General features: G+C 35.4%; 1 protein-coding gene across 2 annotated transcripts; it reads left to right on the forward strand.

The window, feature by feature from the left end:
• Positions 1-5,949: 5,949 nt before the first annotated feature.
• On the forward strand, positions 5,950-25,132 carry LOC127951190 (leucine-rich repeat-containing protein 24-like). 2 transcript variants are annotated; one of them, XM_052548947.1, is made up of 5 exons: positions 5,950-6,312; positions 15,156-15,373; positions 17,939-18,217; positions 21,084-21,252; positions 21,614-25,132. In XM_052548947.1, the coding sequence occupies exons 2-5, from the start codon at positions 15,212-15,214 to the stop codon at positions 22,777-22,779; spliced, it is 1,776 nt and encodes a 591-aa protein (XP_052404907.1). In that variant the 5' UTR covers positions 5,950-6,312; positions 15,156-15,211; the 3' UTR covers positions 22,780-25,132. The 2 variants fall into 2 exon arrangements, with proteins under 2 accessions (XP_052404907.1, XP_052404908.1); XM_052548948.1 differs by having other exon boundaries at positions 15,201-15,373.
• The last annotated feature ends 107 nt before the right edge of the window (positions 25,133-25,239 follow it).

A 25,239-nucleotide genomic window follows, 5' to 3' on the forward strand; every position in this document is an offset into this window, starting at 1 on the left:
TATATATATATATATATATATATATATATATATATATATATATATATATATATGTATGTATGTATGTATGTATGTATGTATGTATGTATGTATAGTGAAATATATATTTTATTTATATTGTATTTTTTATATGCATATATATTATTAAAAAAATATGATAATAAATCATTTTAATTCTCAGAATGAATTGTTTAATTATAATTTTGTGTGAAATCTTTACATATAATGAATCAAATAGATAAGCAATTGTTAGTTCTATATTGTGGAAAGCAGTATTCCTCTCCCTGTGCTATTTATACTGTACATTCTAGCAAATATAGTATTCCATATATTATATTCTTCTAAAAGAAAGAAATATCTGCATGTACTAAGTGTTTATACTGCATTGTTATTATAGCTTTAGGTCTATGATGTTGCTAATATAGCCATACTGTTTTGATGCTAACATTAATTAGGAGCTTCTTAAATGTGGATACATCTACACTTTCTAGAAATGCTAGCATGAGCAGTTTCGCATATGTCTGAGAAGATTCTCACAGGATTCATGTTGTGAATGAATGTTGATACACGAACTGTAGCAGGATGTTTGTGTGTATTCATATTTAATTAATGGAGCATGTGGGATGCATAAAATTAGCATGGTTTAAACTTTCCCTGTCTTTTTATTCATTCAGGTATTTATATCTGCTGGATTGCTTCCGGCTTTGGCTGCAGTTTGTGTCCTCTGAGGAGTCCTGTAAGTCAATATGAATGATGAATTACAGGAGATTGAGCCAGTGACGGAGAGGGATGAACAGGCCTTCAGAACGTCTGAAAGAGAGGGAAGATCATTGTAGCTATCTTCCCCCGTTCTCCTTTCAAATGCGGCATTACCACATGAATTCATCAAGGCTTTAACGTGAAAATAATAGCCCCGCTGTGTGTCTGAATGTGAATAATCAGCTGAAGTTAAATGGTCTGAAATTCCAGGAAGACAGACGTCGTATCAAGAGTAAAGCATTAGTCATGACACTTCTGCGTCTCATAAACGCCATCCTGTGATTCTGTTGAGACAGGAGAACATTTGAAAAACAGTCGTCCATCACACTAATGGAAATGTATCGATTGTGGTGAGATGTGTTTCTGAAATAGTAATGAGTCTATTGAGGGATCGCTGCTGAAAGGCAATAAGGAGTATTTACAGACGACTGTGTTGATGGGTTGTGAGTGAGTGGTGAAGGACATTCATTTGATTACAAATAGATGAAATACTGTACGGTTACACAAAGACACGCAGATGAAAGCTCACAACATTAAAGGAATGGTCCACATGAAAATTAAAATGTTTCTGACATGTACTTAGCCTCGGGTTATCCAAGTTGAAGATGTGTTTGTTTCTTCATCAGAACAGATTTGGAGAAATGTAGAATTACTTTGCTTGCTCACCAATGTGATCATCAGTGAATGGGTGCCGTCAAAATGAGAGTCCAAACAGCTGATAAAAACATCACAGTAATCCACACCACTCCGACTCATCAGTTCACATCTTGAGAAGTGAAAAGCTGCATGTTTGTCAGAAACAAACCCATCATTAAGGCGTTTTAACTTTAAACCATCGTTTCTAGCCATAATATGAGTCCATAATCCATAATAACGCTTCCTCCAGTGAAAAAGTGAATCCAAGAGCAATCTGTCCATTAAATCCCCTGTTCCCTATCACAGCAAATCCACAAACATATTTGTTATGAACTGTTTTCTCTTGTAAACAGCGCTTGATCTGTGCTGATCTCGTTTCTTCCTGATTCAGATGACTGGAGGGAGGAAGGTTTTGGATTATGAAGTGATATTTTAATTCAAAGCAATGGTTTAATGTTAAAACGTCTTCATGGTGGATTTATTTCTTACAAACAAGCAGATTTTTACTTTATAAGACATTAACTGATGGAGTGGTGTGGATTACTTATAGATTGTTGTGATGTTTTTATCAGCTGTTTGAACTCTCATTCTGACGGCACCCATTCACAGCAGATGATCCATTGGTGAGCAAGTGATGTGATGTTAAATATTTTCAAATCCATTTTTCATTAAGAAACAAGCTCATCAACATCTTGGATGGCCTGAGAGGGAATACAATTTCTGCAATTTTTTGTTTTTGGGTGAACTATTCCTTCTAACCTGTTGACCTTGAACAGACAGTAACACAGAGACAGATGTCTGAATGTGTGTGTGTGTGTGTGTGTGTGATTGCTCTGTTTGTGCTAAAGCCCTTGTTTTCATTCCTCCCCAAAACCCCAAAGATTAGTGAAAAAGAAAACATCTGTCTATACACCATTGCTCATGTTTCCTTTCTACAATAGCACTTTTTCAATACTGTAATCCTTCAAAGCTGTTTTAGTTATGGCCCACCTCTTTCTCCAGGGTAAAAGCGTGTTCGCATTCTCAATTCAGTGTTAAAATAATCCCTACAAACCACTCTGCCTATGGACACAAAACATATACACAATCTCACAAGCACACTTACACACTCACAGCTCGTGTAGTGAGTGTTTTGTCGTTCACAGACAGCTGCTCTGTTCTAAAGCCTAGTGGACCAATCCTTGCTGTTTACAAAAGGCAGAATGCTAAATCCTAAAGTCCTAATAAGTAATTGCTTTGGAACACAGGCACAAATATTGGATGAAAATGTCAATTTTTAGTTACGTTTAATGGATTGATGGATTAATAAATACATTTTTAGTCAAATTAAATATGAATTAAATATGCATTAAATAGGAGTATATTTATATCCCTTTAAAATGATAATCACAGTTCAAAAAAAAAAAAAAAGAAAAGAAAGAAAATGGGCAAAATAAGCACAATAAGAAATATCTCTTGAGCAGAAAATCAGTATATTGATTTCTGAAGGATCATGTGACACTGAAGACTGGAGGAATGATGCATCGCAGGAATAGATTATATTTTAAATGGTGCTGTCAAACGATTAATAGCATGATTCACATTTAAAATAAAAGTTTTTGTTTACATAACATATTTTATATATATATATATATATATATATATATATATATATATATATATACACAAACACATTGAGTATATATTTGGAAAATATTTACATACATTTATATATTTATATTATCATATTTTATATAAAATATAAATATATTTCATATATAAACAAAACAGATTTTTCTTAAATACATGCATGTGTTTGTATTTATATATACATAATAAATATATACATTATACACAAAAACTTTAGTTTTGGATACGATTAATCACAATTAATTGTTTGACAGCACTCATTTCACAAGACATTATATGGAATAATATTTCAGAATGTTAGGGTTTAAACTGTACCATTAATAAATAAATGCAGCCTTGGTAAACATAAGAGACTCCTGTTTGACTACATAAAAGCGAAAACAAACTTAAATATACATGCCTTATGCTGCATTCTCTTTACCTTGGTAATTCTAGCATTACCAATTTTCAAAACTCATCTTCCACTCAAATTATGCCTTTGTTGTCAGAGGTCAGAGGTCAAATAAATCAACTGAAAAGTCCAATTTAGTATGGAATGCAGCATTTCGTCTTGGGAGCGTGTGCTTGTTGTCTTAAAATAAAAAATTCAGATAAGCAGCCGTCTTGGTTTTGGAGCAGCGGTTGGTAAAATCTGTCTAGAAAAATGAAGCTATAGACTGATGTGTGTTTATTTAGTACGTGGTGAAGCAAATCTCTCATCTACTCCAGACGTGAGTCTCTGATGTGTAATTACTCTGATCTGGGTCGACATGGACCAGCACAGCCCTGAAGGTATTTACACGCACAGTAAATGCAAACAAACACTACAATACATGCATCTTCATCCCGAATGCGCACGGATCTGAACGTATGTGAATGTGGGTCAGCTCGCTTTGATCCCCCTCTCCCTGCTCCATCCGAGGTTAATACGACCCATATATAAACAATAACACAGCCATCAAAAGAGCCCCAACTGGGATTACGAGCACAGATAAGCGAGACTCCAGCTGCATTCTCTACGCAGGGAAACAAACAAACAGGAAAAGGCAGAGTTTCTCTTCTTTCTCGTAAACCAATATTAATGTCATCCCAGGATCACATCGCCATGGCGACAGTGCCATTCCTGTTTGCTGAAACTCAGCCTTCCATTGTACGCCATAGTTTTATGGATTTCAGACAATGAGGAAATGACATCACCAAGCCTTTATTTTTATGACGAAGTGCAGCAGCTGAGGACGCATTATTGAGATGTTGGGTTATGCAGTTGACACCTGGGCGGCTATCATTTACGAAAAGCCTGTTTCTGTTGAAGCGTTCATTAACAGCAAGGCTTGGTCCTGAAATAAATTGTGTTATTATCAGTCGGGGAGAGATGCATTATTAAAGTAAGGTGACACACGATTCGTCTCTGTTATGGGATGAGAGTCACCCCGGGAGCACAGAACAAATCAGTTATTCGACACAATTCACTGTTTTTATCTCTATGGAATAAACACACTCATCAATATACTAAAATGACAGTTAAAACAAATGGATCACCCGCTTCTCACTACATTTAAGTTTTTTTTTCTTCATGTAATTAGACTGTAAAAGACAGTAATGGATGGTTTGTTTGTGTTATTTTGCTGTTGCGCTCCTCTCTGCTTCCTACATAAAGTGCTTTAATGTAGTATGAAGCCTCTCTTTGAGGGTTTTTGCAGTGATGGATTTGTTATAACATACATAGTAAATTAAAAATGGCAGAAAACAGAGCTATTCCAAGCTGTTTGTTTTGATTGAACTATATATGTTATAGTTGTTAAGTGAAGGCCTTTATGAGTGAGCCATTGAAGCTTTCAGTCATTCTGCTTTTTAGTTTTTGTTAGCATAGCAAAAATAGAAATAAAGGAGAAAAATACAATATCATGTCTACAATGTAAGCTACTCATTAACTTCATGTTTCCTGAACTGTTGTATTAATGTAATTTCAGATTTTCTCTCTAACTCTTTTGAAATACCTTTTAATATATATCATAATATACTCACTGTTTGTTAACTAGTATGCATATTAATGTTTATTAATACTTATAAAACATATGAACCACTGATCTCTATATGACTATATTATATATATTATATATGTTTTATATTATAGATCAGTGATATGAACCTTAATCAGAATTAAATATGTATTTGCTTGTGTGATATTGCTTAGATATAGGCCTATTACACTGAAAGAAAATTGGTAATACATTTTATAATTAGTTACAAAGAAACAGCAAGTATCAGTTTAATTAAATGCAAAATTGTGAATGCAGCTAATAATATTTTTCATTTATTTTTATTATTATTTTTCAATATAATAATAATAATAATAATTTGTATTATATATATTTCTCCCCAGTGTAATATAGCGTATTTTATGTTTTCATGTGGTGTAGATGCCTGTGTATTTTGGTCGTTTGTCGCTGTCCATGGTGCTGAAATCATGTGACCGGAAAAGTGTCACTGAGTAATGACTGTTGAACTAAATGTTTAAAGTCTTACAGAAAAAAACATCGAAAGAACACAAAACACTTTGAGAGTAACTGTATACTAAAACTGAAAATGTTCTGCAGATTAATAACAGTAGTTCATTATTATTGTTGTTGTTGTTACTGTTGTAACGTAGGTCGAGCGTTAGTTCGTTTCTCTTAGCGGAATCTAATGCTACTGCCACTAATGAATATATTGGCCTGTAGGATATATAAATATTCTACAGCAGTCATAATCAAGAGGATTATTTTATTATTTTTTAATATTTCAATTACGTTTACAAGTTTATGGCGTGCAAGGCCTTTGATCTTAGTTGAAAGAAAACACGCTGAATGAACGCTTTAAGTAGATGCGAGTCTTACGTTACAAATCAGAGTGAACAATAGAGAGAGAGGGAGGGAGAGGGAGAGAGAGAGAGAGAGTGAGAGTTGACTCAGCTGAGCTCATAGGAAGGAAGAGATTTGGAGAAAGCTTCTTAACCTATCTCAGAGGGATACAACGCGTGATTTTGGTTGGTTAGATTCGTATCGGTAAGAGCTTCGCGCTCGGCTGATATTGATTTGGTATTTTTGATTCGGATGTGATGTGACAGAGGAATATTCCAGCATCGCTGCTTTGTGAGGATGGCTGGACGGAGCGGTGGCCTTTCGGATCGCAGCTCAAATGCCGCTTTGTTCGCCGTCCAGACGTGGATTGATACTTCATTCATGTGCATCTGAATTCAGTCTGTATAAAGACCACGAGCGCAGGTCTTCAGCACCGCACGCAGCACCGCACCGAGTCCACGGCGTGGAGGTAAGACCCTCTGTATCTATATTATCATAGATATACTCATGCATCCTGTGACTTTTAAAAACACTTTGTCTAATTAAATGCACGACATGTGCACTGCTGTTTCCCCTCATGCTTACACAACAGTGTCTTTCTACCTGCAGCAAACTGAAGGAGAAATGCACTTGTGCACCTATTGTTTTGATGCATGACTTTTAATATGTCTCTCATATTGAGCATTGTACTCTGACGGCAATACTGTAAAATCAGCATCATTAAGGCCATTCAGTGCAGTGCATATCCTTCCACATGGAGAAGGAGCCAAGGAGAGCATTTGTTTGATATGTAATCTGGTACTGAGGTAAATCCAATCTGATTTCTTGAGATCTAAATCTTGTTTATTTGATGTCACATGCAATAATATATATATATATATATTTTTACTATTTTCACAAAGATATACGGAAGCAAAGAGCAACATATCCCTTAAACTATGTATAAAATACTTTCTTAGTTTATGTTCCTGCCTAACAGTTTCAATGAAGGCTGGTTGATTTATAACAGTGCCAATGAATGCAAACTTAACACTAGCACAGAGACAATATGTAATGCAATATGTCTGTTGTTTTATAACAGACGCCACTGTCAGACTCTGAAAATGGCAAGCATACAGGAAATCCATGTGGCAGAAATCTGGCATGGAACTGGAAACATGAAATTATTATAAACTGTGTCAATTAGAGATTGACTGATTGATCTGCCTGGCCAGGAATCTAATCTTTGTCTAGATAGATACAACTTGTCTATCTATCTATCTATCTATCTATCTATCTATCTATCTATCTATCTATCTATCTATCTATCTATCTATCTATCTATCATCTAATTATCTGTTGTAATTATATAAATAAAATGTATAAATAAAATGGTGTATATATATATATACAGTTTAACAATGAATGTAGTTTGAGCAGGTGCTTTGAAAAGATGCTGTGAATATAGGCGATATTGTTTAAAAGTCATATTGGATGTGGATTTAAGATGCAGCTTCTTCCTTATTCTTCTGACCGCTGCGAATGGCATTGAGCTCACAGAGCTGGAAGTTGAGCTACAGGTGATGACACTGGGCTCTTTTTGGGCTTATCTGACTGTACTGACTGAAAGCTGAAAGTCCAGTGTAGAAGCACAAGAGCACAGTGTCACACTCGCATGAGCGTGCAGTGAATAACCGAGCAGCGATCGATAAAATCATCCAGCGAGACACCGCACACGTGTGGATTCTGTAATGTTACAACTCCCAGCATGTGTAAAGAACAATGAGCTTTGTGTGGGAATTTAAATTGGATACATCATGCTCGAAGATGTTAGATATATTTAGCAACAAATTAAAGCTAATTTAATTACTATTACAGTTTTATTACTTTATTTTCTTGGCAATTAAGGTGTTCATTCTCTCCCAGTTCTTGTTACTGTAATGCAAATAATTGTAATTCAAAAAAGTGATAAAGTAATAATAAAATATGTATTATGCAGTTATTTTTCCACTGTCTTTTATTTAATGCTTTTATAAAAAGCTGTTTTGTTCTGAACTGCACAAAAACACAGTATTACAGTTTTGAGAATCTAATGAGAATCATTATAAAGAATAATAGGAATTACACACAAAACTAAATCTGGATGCATTATGGTAACGAGAATTTCAGAGAAAATGTGCTTAGTTTTATATTCATGAAAATAATGGCACAATGCCAAATTGGGCCTTATTTCTCTTTTTAAAAAAATCTCATGGCTTTGGGGTGAAATGCAAAATTGGACTTGTTTTCATGAGATTCGTTCTCAGGTTCCCATATTGATTTGCATCTCAAAAAGTTTTCAAATCAGTGGACAGTGTTACTCCTCTGACAAACACGCACACACACATATTGATCTGTGCTTAGAGACCACAAAAATCGATCTGAGCAAACCGCATCTGGACACGCTACTGTGATTAAATAACAAGCAGATGTGTCTATTCTTTGGACCATCCAAAATTCAGAGTCTCTGGCTAAATTGGTGACACGCCAGAAATACATATAGGCCTGGAATTGATTCGGAGACAGTATGAGGTTAGGTTTGGAGGCTCGCTGGGACTGTGTTAGTTCACTTCTGATTGAAATGATAGAAGACTACGGGGTGGAAGTGTGTTTGAGTCTCTGATTACTGCCCTCGTGTGCTGTGATTGCCAAAACACACAATCACAGAGGAAAAACACTCGGGTGACATCGCAGAGCATAACAATTTACATGCTTTTGCGTCTCATTTCAACAAACACACTCTCTCTATCTGTTTAGAAAACGTGTTTTTTTTTTTTTTTTTTCTTGCACTTCACTTACAAACCTAGCAGAAGATGAAAGGCACAAAAAAAGTCTTAAAAGGTTTCTGGTCATACATATGTTGGTCTGTAGATATGGCTAACATCCATCCTTCTAAGACTTTTTATCTTCTGGTTGAAATTGAAATTGAATTGAAATGGGTTAAATTTAATTGTAACAATATTTTGTCAAAAAGCATGACTAATCATTCAAATTAAAACAATTTGATTAGTTTAACAATTAATTAAAAAAAGAAAAGTATTTAATAAAATATAAAATAATAATAAAATGTTAATATGTTTCAGTGGCCTATGACAATTTTTTGTTGTTTTCATAATTCATAATTCATGTGTTATACGAGTAAAAAATATATGACCAAGAACGGTGGTAATTAGATGAATACATAAAATTGAATTAATCTTTTAAAATATAATCAAATTAAAAAGTTATATTTCTATTTTTGCACCATGGTTTACTTGTTAAATTAAAACCTGGATGAAAAATATTGATAAAAAAAACTAATTTGATTTATGTTTATTAGTTTATATTATTATTATTATTATTATTATTATTAGTAGTAGTAGTAGTAGTAGTAGTAGTATTTGTAGTAGTAGTAGTAGTAGTATTTGTAGTAGTAGTAGTAGTAGTAGTAGTATCTAATGGTCTAATAAACCTGCCATTGTATATTATTAATATTTTGGCTTTTTTAATAATTTGCTTTTGTTTTCTAATTCCTCTTTTGTAAGTCACATTAATTTAAATACTTATTATTACTATAATTATTAATTTGAGGAGTACAATATACTAATCAACTTTATCTAAATTCTATTTACCCAGTAATATATTCTGTCATTTCTTTAAGTTAAACCAAATATTGATTTTGGCAGTTTATTCTGAATATATTTATATTTGCATTATGTTTGCATCTTCCACATGATGTAAATCATCATATCATTATAGTGATGCTTATGGCACATTTGACTTTAGGCAGATGAAAGGTGATCAACTGCAAGCACAGAATTTCTTTCTTTCTTTCTTTCTTTCTTTCATTCTTTCTTTCTTTCTTTCTTTCATTCTTTCTTTCTTTCTTTCTTTCTTTCTTTCTTTCTTTCTCCCTGTTCACTTTTTCCCCTCTGTTGATCTGGCTCGTCCTTTGTTTATTAGTCTTGTTCCCGAGTGCCGAACGCTGCTCTCGGTTGTGATATTGCCTCCAGGCCTTGCCTTCAGAATCCAAACCCTGTGCTATTGTTTCCATGACAACATGGGAGGCATGGCCGGAGGGCACCGCTGTGTGTTCTCTCTCTCTCTCTCTCTCTCTTATCTCTTCTTGACACGCTGAATCTAATCACTTCAGCTCTTCTCATTTAGACTCAGCGTTCTGCTCTTACATTAGAGCTGATGAATGCTCGTGTCAGGCGACGCGATAGCTGTGATTCGTATAGATGATATGGGTCAGTCGTAACTCTCCAAGCTTTTAGCTCGGCCCATTAAAGAGAGCACTCCTGGGAGCACATTACATCTGAATATGATGTTATACGAGGCTGACAGGTGAAGCGTATGGAGCTCATTCATTGCAATCACGACTCATTCAGATCTAGAGGTGTCGTCAGATTTTATTACCAAGACTGAATATGTGACTGAAAACCCAAGAGCATGATGTGTGTTCACGGGGATAAAGTGTAGTGTCTAAGGGTTTAACCAATGTCTTTCTGAAGATGTTATATATTCATGGGTACTTTTTATATATTCATTTAGAACATTCTGAAGAATTTTCTCCTGCAATTTCTTTTTAATTTAATAATACATTTTTTTTATGTTTTTGAAAGTACAAAAGAATTTAAAATCAGTAAAATTTTGAAATTTTCTTACAATTTAAAAAGAACAATTTTGTATTTTGAGTTATGTTAAAATGTAATTTATTCCTGTGATGCACAGCTGTGTCACAAGATCCTTCAGAAATCATTCTAATATACTGATTTGATGCTCAAAAAACATTAAAATTAAAATATAAAAAATAAAAAATATAAAAAATATTAAAATATTACTGTCAATTCTTAAAACAGTTGTGCCATGTTTTTTTGTGAAAACCATATTTGTTCAGGGTTTATTTGATGAATAAAAAGCATAAAATAACATAATTTCTTTAAAATAGAAATTATGAACATCAGTGTATATAAAATAGTATTGATAAACCATGATACTTGATTTTTATATTTGCTATATTCTATTATAATTTTTTCCCCCTTTAGATTTTGTTGCAAAAATATGATTTGACAATGGTTTTGTCGTTAATTCTTAGATTTTCTAGTAAAAGGTAGGACAGACAAATACCAACTCCATAGTTAACATTCAGTTGTCCTTCACTGAGCTCACATTTTCCTATTCAGAGCAACACATACTGTAGTACATCTGAAGTACAGCTTTCCCAGCACAAGGACAGTCGTCTGTCTACACGCTCTTGCTCAGGGCCAGAGTCCTGAATGAAGTGCCATTTCTCGAATCAGCCGCTTCCATACAGCACTGTAGATATGAAACCCTCCACGCTGCTCTCAGACAAGAGCAAACAAAGCACTGCCTGCTCACAGAATCAGCCGTTACTCCATTCAGCATCACTACAAACTATAAACCAGAGAGTATTAGCTTGTCAGATCTGTACAGGCCTTATAGCTCATCCAGAGCGAACAGAATTATAACCAGACTCATGACAGTAGAAATATCTCTGGAGCAAACTGACATTTGTACTGTGTATCATCAAGACACAAGCTGTCCGCTGAAGAATGAAGCTCTTTTGTTTTCTTTATTTGTAGTTGTTTGAGAAACTGATGTACTGAATTGGCTGCAAAACAGTATGGATTTTATAGAAATGTTTTTTTCTCTAGAATAGTTTTTTAAGGGAATGTGTGAATGCACCATCTGTTTAGCCTCTATTTCTTTGTGTGTCGGCCTTCTCATCAGCCTGACTGACAGGGTTCTCAACGGTCCGCTCGCTGTGTTTAACAGTTCACTGGAGGGAAGGATTATCAATGAATAATGATATAAGTTCTAGTCCATTTCTCAAAGTATCATGAATCATGTGGCCTCAGAGGCTGCGGACGGCCTCTTCCAAGGCTTTTTAAGTCGATTTGGATAAAAGCTTCTGCAAAATCACTAAATGTAAATGTAAAATATTAAAAAATATTACATTTGAAATATTAAAAGTCATCTGGACCACTTTTAATAATACTTTTGTGGTGCTTTTTGTCTTTTTTGAAGCTTGAAAGACAACATTTATCCATTAGTGTTCCACAGAAGAAATAAAGTTTGCAATGACATGAGCACAAGTAATGACAGAAGTCTTGTTTTTATTTTATTTTATTTATTATTAAATTACTATATTATGTATTTCTATTTGTGTAAGCAATTATGTAAATATTTTCCATAATTATTGCAAAATAATAATAATAATAATAAACAACTAATTCATTCGTGAATTTTATTTTTCATTTATTAAAATGTTATTTTAGGTATGTATTTATTTTTATGTATTTATTAAATAAATTATTTATTCATTCATTCATACATTTTATTTTATTATTTTATTTTTCTTTATTTTGTTGCATTTTATTTAGAAATCCTCAGCTAGAAGCAAGATTTGTGTTGCTTGCCAATATTTTTTTATTGGCAAGCAACATAAATGGTTATTAATTCATCTAAACATATTTTCTATTAGATTGCTTTCTTATTTTATTAAAGAAAATGTATCCTCAACTAAAAGTATAATTTAAGTTGCATTCCAAAAAAGGTAAATAAATAAATAAATAAAAATAAAAAAATAACAGCCAAATTAACAGCCCATCATTGAAGAAAAGTCACTTTTTTCCCACAAGTTGTGGCCCAACAGTCCAACCTTGACCTCTTCAATGTCACAAATTAGTTATTTTTTCATACTCTAACCACCTGTGGTATACAATTACCACTTTTATGATTCAGTCAATTTCAGGTGGACTAAGCAGTCTCTGGCTACATTTTATTCTCATTTAATATCTTTTTTCACTAAGTCAGTCTGTCTTTCCATCCGTCTGAGATGTGACATCTTCTGAAACTTCAGTTCTTCCATCATTCCTCCGTTTTCCATTCTCAACACACTCTGCAGTTGTTGGAGTGAAATGCAGTGAATTCCAAACACTCTGTCTCATGATAAAGCACAGTGGAGCCTCTAAATATTAAATTCCGTAGACGTTCCCGGTGCTTTTAAGGGATCTCATCTGGCAGAATCACTTCAGAACCCAGACGCACATGTAAGAGAGCGCCATATCTCACAGAACATCGCCTTTTCAACACTTCACGGCTGCTTTCTTTGGCTTGCAGATGTTTGTGAGGCATAACACGTAGCAAAAGGAAGGCACTGAAACCAAAACTCATTCAGAATTTCCCATTTCCCCCCTTTATTTTATCCATTGTGATTTCTTTTCTCTTTTCCCCAGCATCAGGAGAATAGCATTTGAGTGCAGGAGAGTGGACTCGAATAGACTGCCATTTCTCCACTGATGTTTATCATGTCTTTCTGCTTTGAGCAGATAAAAAGGCTTATGTGGGTCATGTTGCATTAATCGGGCTCGCTGTCCTCTCAAATACTCTCTAAATTAAGCAACAGGCATAAAATATTCACATTTGCTCATGGTTCATCACTCAATGACACATTTAAGCGAAGAACAGCCTAAATGTATCACATCAACATCGAAGCCAAACGAAACAATTCATTGTTATCTGTCCCCGCAGAGACAATCTTTCTTTCTTTGTGCATTATTATGTCTTTTTTTGAAAAATGAGATGTCGTTTCATATTTAAAGTTTTGAACATTATTTAGGAGCTCTAGATGCACTCTTATCTCAAATCCGCCTCATGTCGCTTTTGATCCCTGTGCTTTGGACCTCTAAATCTTTCAGTGCTGATCTTTTTCAGTCACTTCCATGTTTCAGAGGCATCTGTGGGGCTCTAAGCTGTGAGACAGATGACCTAGAACTGCTAAACGCACACAGAACTCCGTATTGATCCATTTTGTGAGCTTTCTCGAGGTGTGGATGAAGCTCTAGCTCTCGGCAAACTCTCTTTCATTCTGAATTCTAGAACAGAGCAGCCAAAGAAAGTAAGAGCTGTATTTCTGAAAAACCACAAATAATGCTATTGCTGGCAGGTATAGAGAGGTTTAGTATTTTTGTGTCTTGTTTTTTCTGGTTGTTCTGTTTGATAAAACATAAATCAGGTTTGAAACACGTTTCACTGTGTCCTAAGCAGGCACCACAAGTTTCTAGCAACAAGTAATTTAACTGTCCACAGTGAAAATGTGACACAACAACAAAATCACACTCGGAGTATAATTGATGTTCAGATGTTATTGTAGGTAGTTTATTATTATGCATTTGATTTATTTATTGTTTTTATTCATTTGATGGGTAATTATTGCTTTATATAAATATAAATATATATATATATATATATATATATATATATATATATATTGACAATAATCAGAAATGTTTCTTGAGCAGTAAATCAACATATTAGAATGATTAATAAAGCATCATGTGACGCTTAAAACTGGAGCAATGATACTAAAAAATTAATCTTTGCATCACAGAAATAAATTTAATTTTAAAATATATTCAACTGGAAAAAGCTATTTAAAACAGAAATAATATTTCACTATTTTAGAATTTTACCTTTGATCAAATAAACACAACAAATAAACTGTACATGTGTACAGACTATTAAATAACCAGGTTTTAACATGCAATGCAATTTATAATCACAAACTAACAGATAAGATTATTTTTAAACGAATCTTAGGTGTTAGGTACAGAATACGAATATGTATTAATATATACACCAAGGTAGACTTTCTAACGCATTTCCAGCAGTTCATACAATCATACGGTCCAGCCCTGAAGTATATCCAGTATGGTGTAAATCTGGGACCAAGGGGCCAAAATGCACATGTCTATGTTCATAACTCTTCTAATCCATGTCTTAATGAAGAGCTGGGGATTTGAGATGGATGAGGCGAGAGGAGCAGGCTGAGGGTTTGATCTGCTCTCCCTGGAGAAGCGTGTAGAGCTCGCCGGCCAGTGTTTGGTGTTGTATTTCATATTCTCTCAAAACAGAAGAGAGATCCTGGAGACACGAGCATGTGCTCCTCAAGCCTCATGTTTAATTAACCAAAGCCCACCACAGATTCTTCCTAAGAGACTGTTCTGTACCGCAGGCAGAAGCGAGTGCTATCCATCTTTCAGACTTTTTTTCCCTCCTTATGTTGACTCTACGCTTACTTCTCTTTCTGCTCGGCAGGATTCAATTTTCCGATCCACTTAAGCAGGATTCTCATGCGTTACGGATCCGATTAACTCACACGTGCATGCGCTCTTTAACAAGCCCTGTCTTTTTGTCTCTCTCTCTTTCTCTTTTGGACAATTATTCCACTGGTTTAACTGCAACCCGTCTCTCTCTTTCTTCTTTTCTCTTTCCTCTCTTTTGCCCTAGTTCTGCCGCCTCTTTTCTATCATTCCCTCTTTCCTGTTTTCGCAGTTCTTTCTGAGATGAATCCTCCTCAGCTCTCTGTGGTGTTGGTGCTCATGTTGGCCCAGCTGTGCACGTCTTCAGGAGGTTGTCCATCTGGGTGCCGCTGCTATAGTTTGACTGTCGAATGTGGATCCACTGGGCTCAAAGAGTTCCCACAAGGCATTGCACACGGGACACAGGTCAGTCGCACAAACGCATGTGGATGTTCATAGGTGGGCGTTCTCAAAATACAGTATTGGGGACAAACATTGAATCTTTGAAATGGTTCTACATTAACTTTGGTGGTTCCATAAGAACCTTCAACATTAATGTCATCTCTTCATCCCATAAAAAGATTATTTAAGGTGAAAAAAAAAAAAACATTTTTAAGAAGAAAAAGATTAACTGAAATGAAAACTTTCTGAATCTTGCACTAAGTCTCTGAGGAAGCAAAATATGGTTCTTCTTTGGCATCGTTTCAATACCCCTTTTGGAAAACTTTATTTTAAAGAGTTAAAGGCATCAATTTATAACCTAACCATTTATTAAATATATTTTGCAATGCATATTTATAAAAAAGATAATCATAACTCATTTATTGCTAGTGTTTTTGGTGATTATTGTTGTTATAAATGTTAAATAAAACGTACGTCCAACGTCATAGAATGTCAAAAATACTTCTGTGTAAGCGTTATACTTCCGGTGACATGTACAATTATTTATTCATTTTGAATCAAAATTACTAAAGCATAGTTTAATAATTTCAATCAAAATAACTAATTGAAAACAGAAAAAAAAATTGTAACAATCTTTAAATCACATTAAATCACACTGTGTTTTTGTTGCTTACTGTTTATTTGTCGAAATGTTAAAAACAATATGGGAAAAAAAAATTATGGAACACTTGCACTACTTTCCAACCTGTTCCATTTTTTATTCTGGTCATCCGGTCACCCTAAATAATAAAAGAGTATATCTTCTTTTGTTTGTATCTACACCTTGACCCACAATACAGCAAACCTGACATTGAAACCATGAATCATAACTCCAGAATCATTCACTAAATCATGGCCAGCGTTACTCTCTGGACCCTATTTGCATGTTTCTGTATCTGCTCCAGTCACATCACTAACATTACTGCAGCTCATGAATATTCATGAGCCGGTTCGCATAAATTGCTCAGTTGACCTGTGTAACCTATGCTTCACACGAAATTTGCTTCGGCTCAGCCCGTGTTTGATCACAGACAATAGCTTGATAGAAATCAATTAGAAAATTAATCAGTGTATTATGTTGCATCATTAATACAGTTAAAAGAGTGAAGACAGGCCACTCAGTTGTTCTGCGCTTGTAAAAGCCTATTAATGAATGCCCTTCTGATGCTGCTAATTGATTTGTTTGCATGTTTAAGGCTCAAGGATAGTCAATTCAGAATTGTGCAACACTTCCGAAGCTTTGTATCGATCTGTTTCATGTTAAAGAAAACCTTCTTTCACTCTGCATTCATCTGGAACACAGTAAAGAGGAAAGGATAAAGAAAGAAACATTTTCTTTTTGTTTCAGCTTAAAAAGGTTTGGGTTTTTTTTTGTCTGCAGTCTCTCGCTGCTGTCACTGATAAGGACAGAAACACAAGCTGACATGAATGAGACGGATGCTGCTTTTATTACTTGGCACGTCAAAACCAGACCGCCATTATAATCACTGAAGCTTTCTATAAAATGAGAGCGATGCAGATTCTCTTTTTTTTTTTAAGTAACTCATTGTTTTATTTCTGTTTTTGAAGTAAAAGATCATCAGACTACAATAATAAAACATAATAATAATTTAATTATTAATATAGTTAAAATATTATTTGAATACAGTTAAACATAATTATAATGATTCTACTATTAATATAATGTATTATTAATATTACTATTAATGACAACAGCATTAATAATAATAATAATAATAATAATAATAATATGTACAATATTGATAATCTTACAGTTAATATAATAATAATTTGATTATGAATATTATTATTATTACTAATAAAATAATAATAATAAATGTATCATTATCATTATCATTATCATGAATTCCATTGTTAATATAATTCAAATGATCACTGAACTACAACAATAATAAAAAAGCATGATAATTATAATTCCACTATTAATATAATTTATTATTAATTAGATTATTAATGAAAACAGCATTATTAATAATAATAATAATAATAATAATTTGTACAATAATAATTTTTTATTATTGTTGTTGCTGTGGTTGTTTTAATATTATTATTAATTCATTTATTATTTATGTACTTTATAATTCATATTATTAGTAAAGTCAACACCTTGAACAATAATAATACTATGTACAACAATAATTAAACAAAAATAATAAAAATTCAATAATTAAAGTTATTTAAATGATCAAAACAAATATAAATATCAATATATTCAATAAATATTAAATAAATGTATTATATTATATATATATATATATATATTATATCTATTTATTATATATTTATATATTGAATACATTCAATAAAAAATAATGAATTACTATTATTATTATTTTGCTTCTCAGTGAACTGAATTGTGTTATTTATTTAGACTAGCTATTTTAAAGCTGAAAACTGTGACTATCGGTAAGAAATACAGGTTAATCTGATTATCTCTAGTTCTTTCTGCTTACAATTCTTTAATGTTAGCTCATAAAAAGAAACATGTCACAAACCTGTGTTAATGTACTAATGTTTTCTCCTGTCCAGACCATCTTTCTGCAGGACAATGCCATTGGACAGATCCGTCAGCGGGATCTCTCTGACCTCGGCCAGCTGCACTACCTCTACCTGCAGAACAACAGTATCTCCACGCTGGAGGCCGGGGCCTTCAGAAACCTGGGTCTGCTTCTGGAGCTGGCGCTCAATGGAAACCGCATCCACCTGATCACAGCTGACGTGTTCGGTGGTCTGGACCACCTGCGCATCCTCTACCTCGCAGGAAACCAGATCACCAGACTCCAGGACTACACCTTCAGGGGTCTGCAGGTGGAGTGACCCTCTGTGACATTCAAATGTCTCAACATTCCAAATGATTGTTTTTAAATGTAACCTTTAACAATGCATTAATGTGACTAAAATACTAATTAAAATAGGCAATAAAGGTTCAACTAGGAGTCCGACTGTAAATTTATTGGCTTGTTAAATAAAAAAGGTTACTTCCAAAATGCAACTGTAAAGAGAAATAAGTGATTTTTGCATGGGAAAGACGTGTAATTGACTAAAATCACTATTTTTTCAAAGGTAGGCTATGCAGTTTCTGTGCTACTAGTGTCACCTACCAGAAATACAAAGATAAAACATATTTTCAAATGCCCATTTCTCACGCCAAACACTAGAAATTGTTGTGACATACCGCCAACTATGCTGACCCATACTCAGAATCTGTATTATACAGTGTGGTGCCCCTGGGGACTACCTCAAAGTACCCCTCCCCCCCATTCAGACATAATTAAGTTGATTTCTCAAATGTAATTTATTAACTTGTCCAACTACCATATTTTTCAGACTATAAGTCACACCTAAGTATTAGTCGCATCAGTCCAAAAATACGTCATGACAAGGGAAAAAGTCGCACTGGACTAGAAGTCACATTTATTTAGAACCAAGAACCAAAATAAAACATTACCGTCTCCGGCCGTGAGAGGGTGATCTGTGTGTTCAGTGTAGACTACAGGAGCACTGTGAGCAGCATAGAGCACCCTCTTGTGGCTGGAGACGGTAATGTTTTAACTTTCACTTAAACAGGCAGCGTGCAGTCAATCGCTTCTGTGTCATTGTCGTCCTGAGCTCATTCTTCACTCGTTTAAAAAAAAAACTTTCGATCCCTGGAACATATTGAATTTTAGCTAAACGTCTAGTGTCCTTGTCTGTCTTTAACTTTCTTTTTTCAAAATCACTCAATTGACGTCTGTCATTTTGATTCATTTTCTGTAGGCGTTAAAAAAATGACACATTTGCTCGTACTTGTTGTGGACCAACTCAACTCTGACAGATTGGAGACGGAAGGGGGGTACTGATATTGGTCATATAATCCTTATTTATGTATCATTTATTATTATTATTATTGTTGTTGTTGTTAAGTTAGTGTTCATAAACGGGTTATGTATGGTCTTTCAAGAATTTCAAGTTAATAATGAAACAATTTATGAAAAATATTTTTAAAGCTTGTGTCATGTGGTGCCCCCCTAGTTGTTGTGAATTGTTGGTGCCCCTGGGAACCGGCCCAAGTGCCCTTATGGATAATCCGGCTCTGCTCAGAATTCGTGCTCTGCATTTAACCCATTCAAAGCACACACACAGCAGTGGAAAGTAATTTAGGCTGCAGCACACAGTGAGCAGATGTGGGTTCGGTTCCTTTCTCAAGGGCACCTCAGTTGTGGTATTGCCAGCCCGAGACTCGAACACACAACCTACCCTAGGATTAGGAGTCAAACTTTTTTTAACATAATGTCTGTGTATTTTGGTAAATATTTGTTTCGGCTTGGAATCTGAATGTCTTCTTCCTAGCCGGTTAAACTCCCTAAGGCTAAGTCTGCTACAGTAGACCCGCCCCAAACTCTTGCTATTGGTTGGTACACCAATACATAGTTTGATAGTCAGGTAGGGCATCCTATAATTTTATCTGAACCGAATGCAATGATTGGACGAACAACTATTACATCAAAACATTTTAAAGAACTTAATTTATTGGAGCTTTTGACTATAAATCTAGCAAAGTATATATATATATATATATATATATATATATATATATATATATATATATATATATATATATAATACAGTATATGTTAAATAAAGGGAGTGACAGCAAATTCGCAAACTCTTTCTCTCTTCTGACCAACGTACATAAACAATTTCTAGATATATTTTAATCTTAAATTTTTAATGACTTATAAAAAAGTCATCAAAACTCTATCATGGATTTTTGTTTTGCATTTGGGGTAAATGCGAATTGTTAAACGGATACTCCACCGTGTTTTCATATTAAACTATGTTTTTCCCTTAACTAAGACAAGTTCATACATACCTCTCTCGTCTCAGTGCGTGCACTCAATCGCTTTGGCTCGCGGTGACAATTTGAAAGCACTTAGCTTAGCCCATTCATTCGATATGGGCCAAGCAGAGTAACTGTATTGTATTTAAATACAGTTACTCGCTTAGAAAAGCGCAACGTTTTGTTTTGTGTTACCGTCCTAGGTCGAGTTACACTACGCGAGTAACTGTATTTAAATAGGGAAAACGTGGCGGTGTTTGGTAGCTTCTCTGCTTGGCCCATATTGAATGAATGGGCTAAGCTAAGTGCTTTCAAAGTGTCACCGCGCGCAAAAGCGATTGAGTGCACGCACTGAGACAAGAGAGGAATGCATCAACTCGTCTTAGGAAAAACATAGTTTAATATGAAAAATTGGTGGAGTATCCCTTTAACAGAAATAATACTTGTTTCAGTTTTTTCCCTTATTAACACTATCAAAGATCTGTGGAGTTCAACATAAATGAGAACGTTTCATCCTAACAATGGGAGATCATTTTGGAAAAATTAAAATCAGTTTGCTGTCACTAAAATTATTTTTTAAAAAGTTCCAAATATTTGCACAGACTTTACATAATATTACGCCAAAATGTGCACATTTCCCGAAAGTAGAAGAGAAGCAGAAGCCACAGAAAAGCAGTACAAAAACTCATAAAGTTTCTAAATTTATTGGGGCTTTTTCAGCAGTGTGCTAATTCGATAGACACTGAAGTGAAAAATAGATGACTCTGCGTTATGCTAGATTGCTTTACAAAGTGTGTTTTTATGGTGGCTATGATCATACCTGTATTAATAATGGTGATGAACTGCTGATTGCAGCGGTTGCAGGAGCTGCATCTGCAGGAGAATGCGGTGGAGGTGCTGGGAGATCAAGCTCTGGTGGGTCTGTCATCTCTCGCTCTTCTGGACCTGAGCAGGAACAACCTGAGGACCCTGAGCCCCGCTTCACTCAAACCCCTCGTCAGCCTGCAGGTGCTGAGGGTCACAGGTAAGAGGTTCACGTCAGCCAATGCAAGAAACAAATGGGAAATTACACTACAATTCACAAGTTTGGTGTCAGTAAGATTTAAAAAAAAAGCACATGTGATATTGTCATAAATATTAATTAAGAAATGTTTCCATCGGTAGCTCTGCCAGGTTAAGTAAAACAATTAATATTCAAGATCCAAACTTTCATTATAAAACAATCCAGTGTTAAATGAGTTTCATGGCCTGCAAATGTACCGCATGGCATTTAGATGTCAGACCAGCTTTACTTTTTCTTAAATGTTTTTGCACAGAAATTCTGTTTGAATAAATATTTAATAATGCTGTATTTTGAGAGGCTTATATTGCATTTGCTCTTACAGATAACCCGTGGCGTTGTGACTGCGCTCTGCACTGGCTGCGCGGCTGGATAAATGAAGAGGGTCAGAGGCTACTAAGCTCAGCCGAGCGTCGGATGCTGTGCGCCGAACCTCCGCGTCTCTCCCATCTCAGTCTGGTCGAGGTTCCTGCAAACAGCCTAATTTGCATCCCCCCCATAGTGCAACTGGAGCCTAGCCACCTGACGGTGCGTTTGGGGGAGAGTCTCCGTGTGTCCTGCCAGGCATCCGGATACCCGCAGCCACAAGTCACCTGGAGGAAAGCGTCCCACGGAAAAGCCCAGCTGTCTCCCAGAGGTCTGGTGCAGGAGGTCGGGATGGACGGAGATGCCAAGACCATAGGGAGGTTGGTGACGGCCAGGCCTGGTGGAAAAGGAGGGTCTGCGAGCCGCGGGCCGGTCAGAGGAGGAACCGATGATGGAGGTGACCGGGAAAGCTTCGATCCCGACACGGGAAGTGGGATGCTGTTTCTCAGCAACGTCACGGTGGCGCATGCTGGACGCTACGAATGCGAGGCCTGGAATCCCGGCGGAGTAGCTCGGGTGACCTTTCACCTGTCGGTGAACATGTCTTCATCGTTGTCCCGCTCGGAAATCTGGCCTCGACTGCATTCCTCATCTTACTATCATCCTTCTTCGGTGGATGTGAGTCAGGAACCGATTTATGAGCTTGAAAGCATGGACTTCAACGCACTGGGAACCGCGACCCAGACGGCCATCGCGGTGGGAATCTCTCTTTTGGCGTTGACAGCGTTGTTGCTTCTCTGCATGATTTACAGTCGTCACCGCCAACGGCAGAAAGAGGAGGATGGATATGGTGCCAGCAAAGAGGAAAGCATCCTCTACGTCAATGACTACTCCGACGGTCCCACCACGTTTGCTCAACTTGAAGAGTACCGGGATGAACGTGGTCACGAGATGTTCGTGTTAAACCGTGCCAGACCGGTTCTTCCTCCCCCGCCGTCCTGCAGCCAACAGGGGTCGACGCTAAAGGCCAGTGAGTGTATGCTGACCCCGGGCCTGGCCGCAGGGATCGGACCCCGCAGGGCTCCTGCAGAAGGAGGCGAAGGACCTCCGCTTGATCCTGAAGGGTTGTTCATGAACCAGAGCTTGCTGTTTGATACGCAGATCGCTTATGAGATCCACTGCTGAACTGGATCCTTGGACAGACTTCAAGATTCTTGCCATCGGATGTTATCCTGCTGAATTTCCTTTCATTCTGAGAGCACAAATGTATTATTTTTTTGTGTGTGTGAAAAGCATTGAAGGAATAATAGATCTAAAAGCTGGGGTGTGTAGTTTCAGTGCTACCGAAAGGATTTTTGCAAAAAGTCTGAAGGTCAAGGAAGTGGAGTCAGTGTTGCTACACTCTTCAACATAAAAGTGAAACTAAAGAAGAACCATTTTTGGTTGCCCTAAAGAACCTGTCAGTGAACAGTTTTATAAAATATATTTTTTGTTCTTAGTGTGAAGATCATTTTAATTATCTAAAGAACCTTTTGAGCAATGCAAAAATTAAAGGTTCTTTATTGGCATCTATTGTTCCATTAAGAAGCTTTAACAATCATGAAACATTTTCATTCCACAAAAAACGTTCTTTGTAGCAAAAAAAAAAAAAAAAAAATAGAGTCAATTTTCTTCACATAAAGAGAAAATTGTTCTTTTAAGAACTAATCTCAGAAAGGTTGATTTTGGGAACCCAGAACTGGTTCTTCATTTGCATTGTAACTAAAAAACACCTTTGGGAACCTTTATTTTTAAGCGTGTATATTGTGCGGCTCAAACAAGCAGAGAAAACATCAGTGTTTACTCTCTTTGGTGAAATTAACCAATAAATGGCTAGTTATAATCATCTCTTGGATTGCACACAGCAGCTTTGAGGGAATAGTTCATCCAAAAATTATTACCATTTGCATTGTTTTCATGATTGTTTTGTTCTATAGAATCACAAATGGAGATTTTTTTGAAAGCACTATGATACATTATAATGTTATTTTCAAAAACATCTTCCACTTTCCATTTTGCAGATTTAACTTGTTCTCATTTGTGTTCCACATAGGGAAAAGTAAAAGCATATGAGTTTGGAAAATTATAGAATTTATATATTTTCTTTTTTTTTATTGACTTTTTCAACAGTGATGGGGTGCAAGGGAACAGAGAGAAAAGATAGTTGTAAAGTTAAACTGCAAAAATAGATCAGGAAGAAAATGCAAGTGAGGATACGGAGAGTAAAAAGTGTTTCCAAGAGTAGTGCAGTGAAATAACTCATTGGATGTAGGTTAGCACTGAAAAGATTGAGGTCAGTGAAGACATTTATATTATTACAACAGATTTCCATTTCAGATAAATGCTGTTCTATTAAATTTTCTATCCTGAAAAAAAAAAAAAAAAACAATTATCACATTTTCCCCAAAAATATGAAACTTCACAGCTGTTCTCAATACTAATCATTTATATAAATAATTAAATAATTCCTTGATAGAAAATAAGCATATTAGAATGATTTCTGAAGAATCATGTGGCACTGGAGTCTGGAGAATGATGCTGAAAATTCAGCTCTGCATCACATGAATACATTACATTTAAAAATATATTTAAATAGCATATTTATTCACAATATTATGTCTTTACTTTATTGTTTACTAAATAAATACAGCCATGATGATCCCTATGAGACTTTCTTTAAAAACAAGATGAATAAATGAATACATTTATCATTTTTGCATGAACTATTCCTTCATTAACAGCGCAGGTTATGGAATGAGAGCAGTTACCTACCTTTAAAAGAAGAGGTTACATGAAACTACCAAAAACGGATATATATTTTGTCTTGTGACTGTGAAATGAAGTGATCCAGGCTGAGGGTTTGACCTCTTGGACAGAGACTGAGGACAACAGCAAAGAACATTTGTCGGGACGTCCCTGTGTCCAGCGTTATGTGTCAGGCAGTGTGAATAGCTTAATGTCTTTCTTCTCGCAAATGTTGTCTACATATTTCAAGTATCCTTTCTTTTCTGATGCATTCCTGATGTGCATTTATGTGTGAACGGCAGGCAGCAGAAGAAAATGAAATCTGCTGTAAACAAGACCCAAAAGCGGTTGGGAGGTTTGTTCACTAGCCTGGATACAAATGAAGCAGTCGCATCTATTTCCCGTCTGAAGCTCGTTTGCTCTCCTCTTGACCTCTGGTGGAATAACACTGTGAATAAACAAACAGGACTCTACATTCACAGCTAGCTTTTGTAAGTTATTAGATATTCCAGTTTCTTTCATATAACAGGGTTGTTTTGAGTGAGTATTTTTTCTCTTCCCCAGCATTACATGGACTATTGAGTAGTGAACACATCAGGGTAAACTGTATAATTATAAAGCATTCATTTCAGCTTGTGGGAACATCTCAAGGTGTTAAGCTTCTGCTGAACATTACAATAGATTGTGTATTTCTGTGAAATGTCTATCAAATATCAACCTATTTTATCCGAATAAATTATGCCTTTATTTGAAATTTGCCCTGTCCAAAAAAAAAAAAAAAAAAAAAAGAAATATATGTATATATATATATATATATTTATAGATAGATAGATAGATAGTGAGTGTGTGTGTGAGAGAGAG

Source organism: Carassius gibelio, chromosome B2, assembly GCF_023724105.1.
Source record: "Carassius gibelio isolate Cgi1373 ecotype wild population from Czech Republic chromosome B2, carGib1.2-hapl.c, whole genome shotgun sequence".
Classification (NCBI taxonomy): domain Eukaryota; kingdom Metazoa; phylum Chordata; class Actinopteri; order Cypriniformes; family Cyprinidae; genus Carassius; species Carassius gibelio.

Excerpts from the sequence above, each read along its gene's own strand:
- LOC127951190 (XM_052548947.1), top strand. The coding sequence starts at position 15,212 with ATGAATCCTCCTCAGCTCTCTGTGGTGTTGGTGCTCATGTTGGCCCAG. Across the intron at positions 15,374-17,938 it reads GCATTGCACACGGGACACAG|ACCATCTTTCTGCAGGACAA; the intron begins GTCAGTCGCACA and ends TCTCCTGTCCAG. Across the intron at positions 21,253-21,613 it reads GCAGGTGCTGAGGGTCACAG|ATAACCCGTGGCGTTGTGAC; the intron begins GTAAGAGGTTCA and ends TTGCTCTTACAG.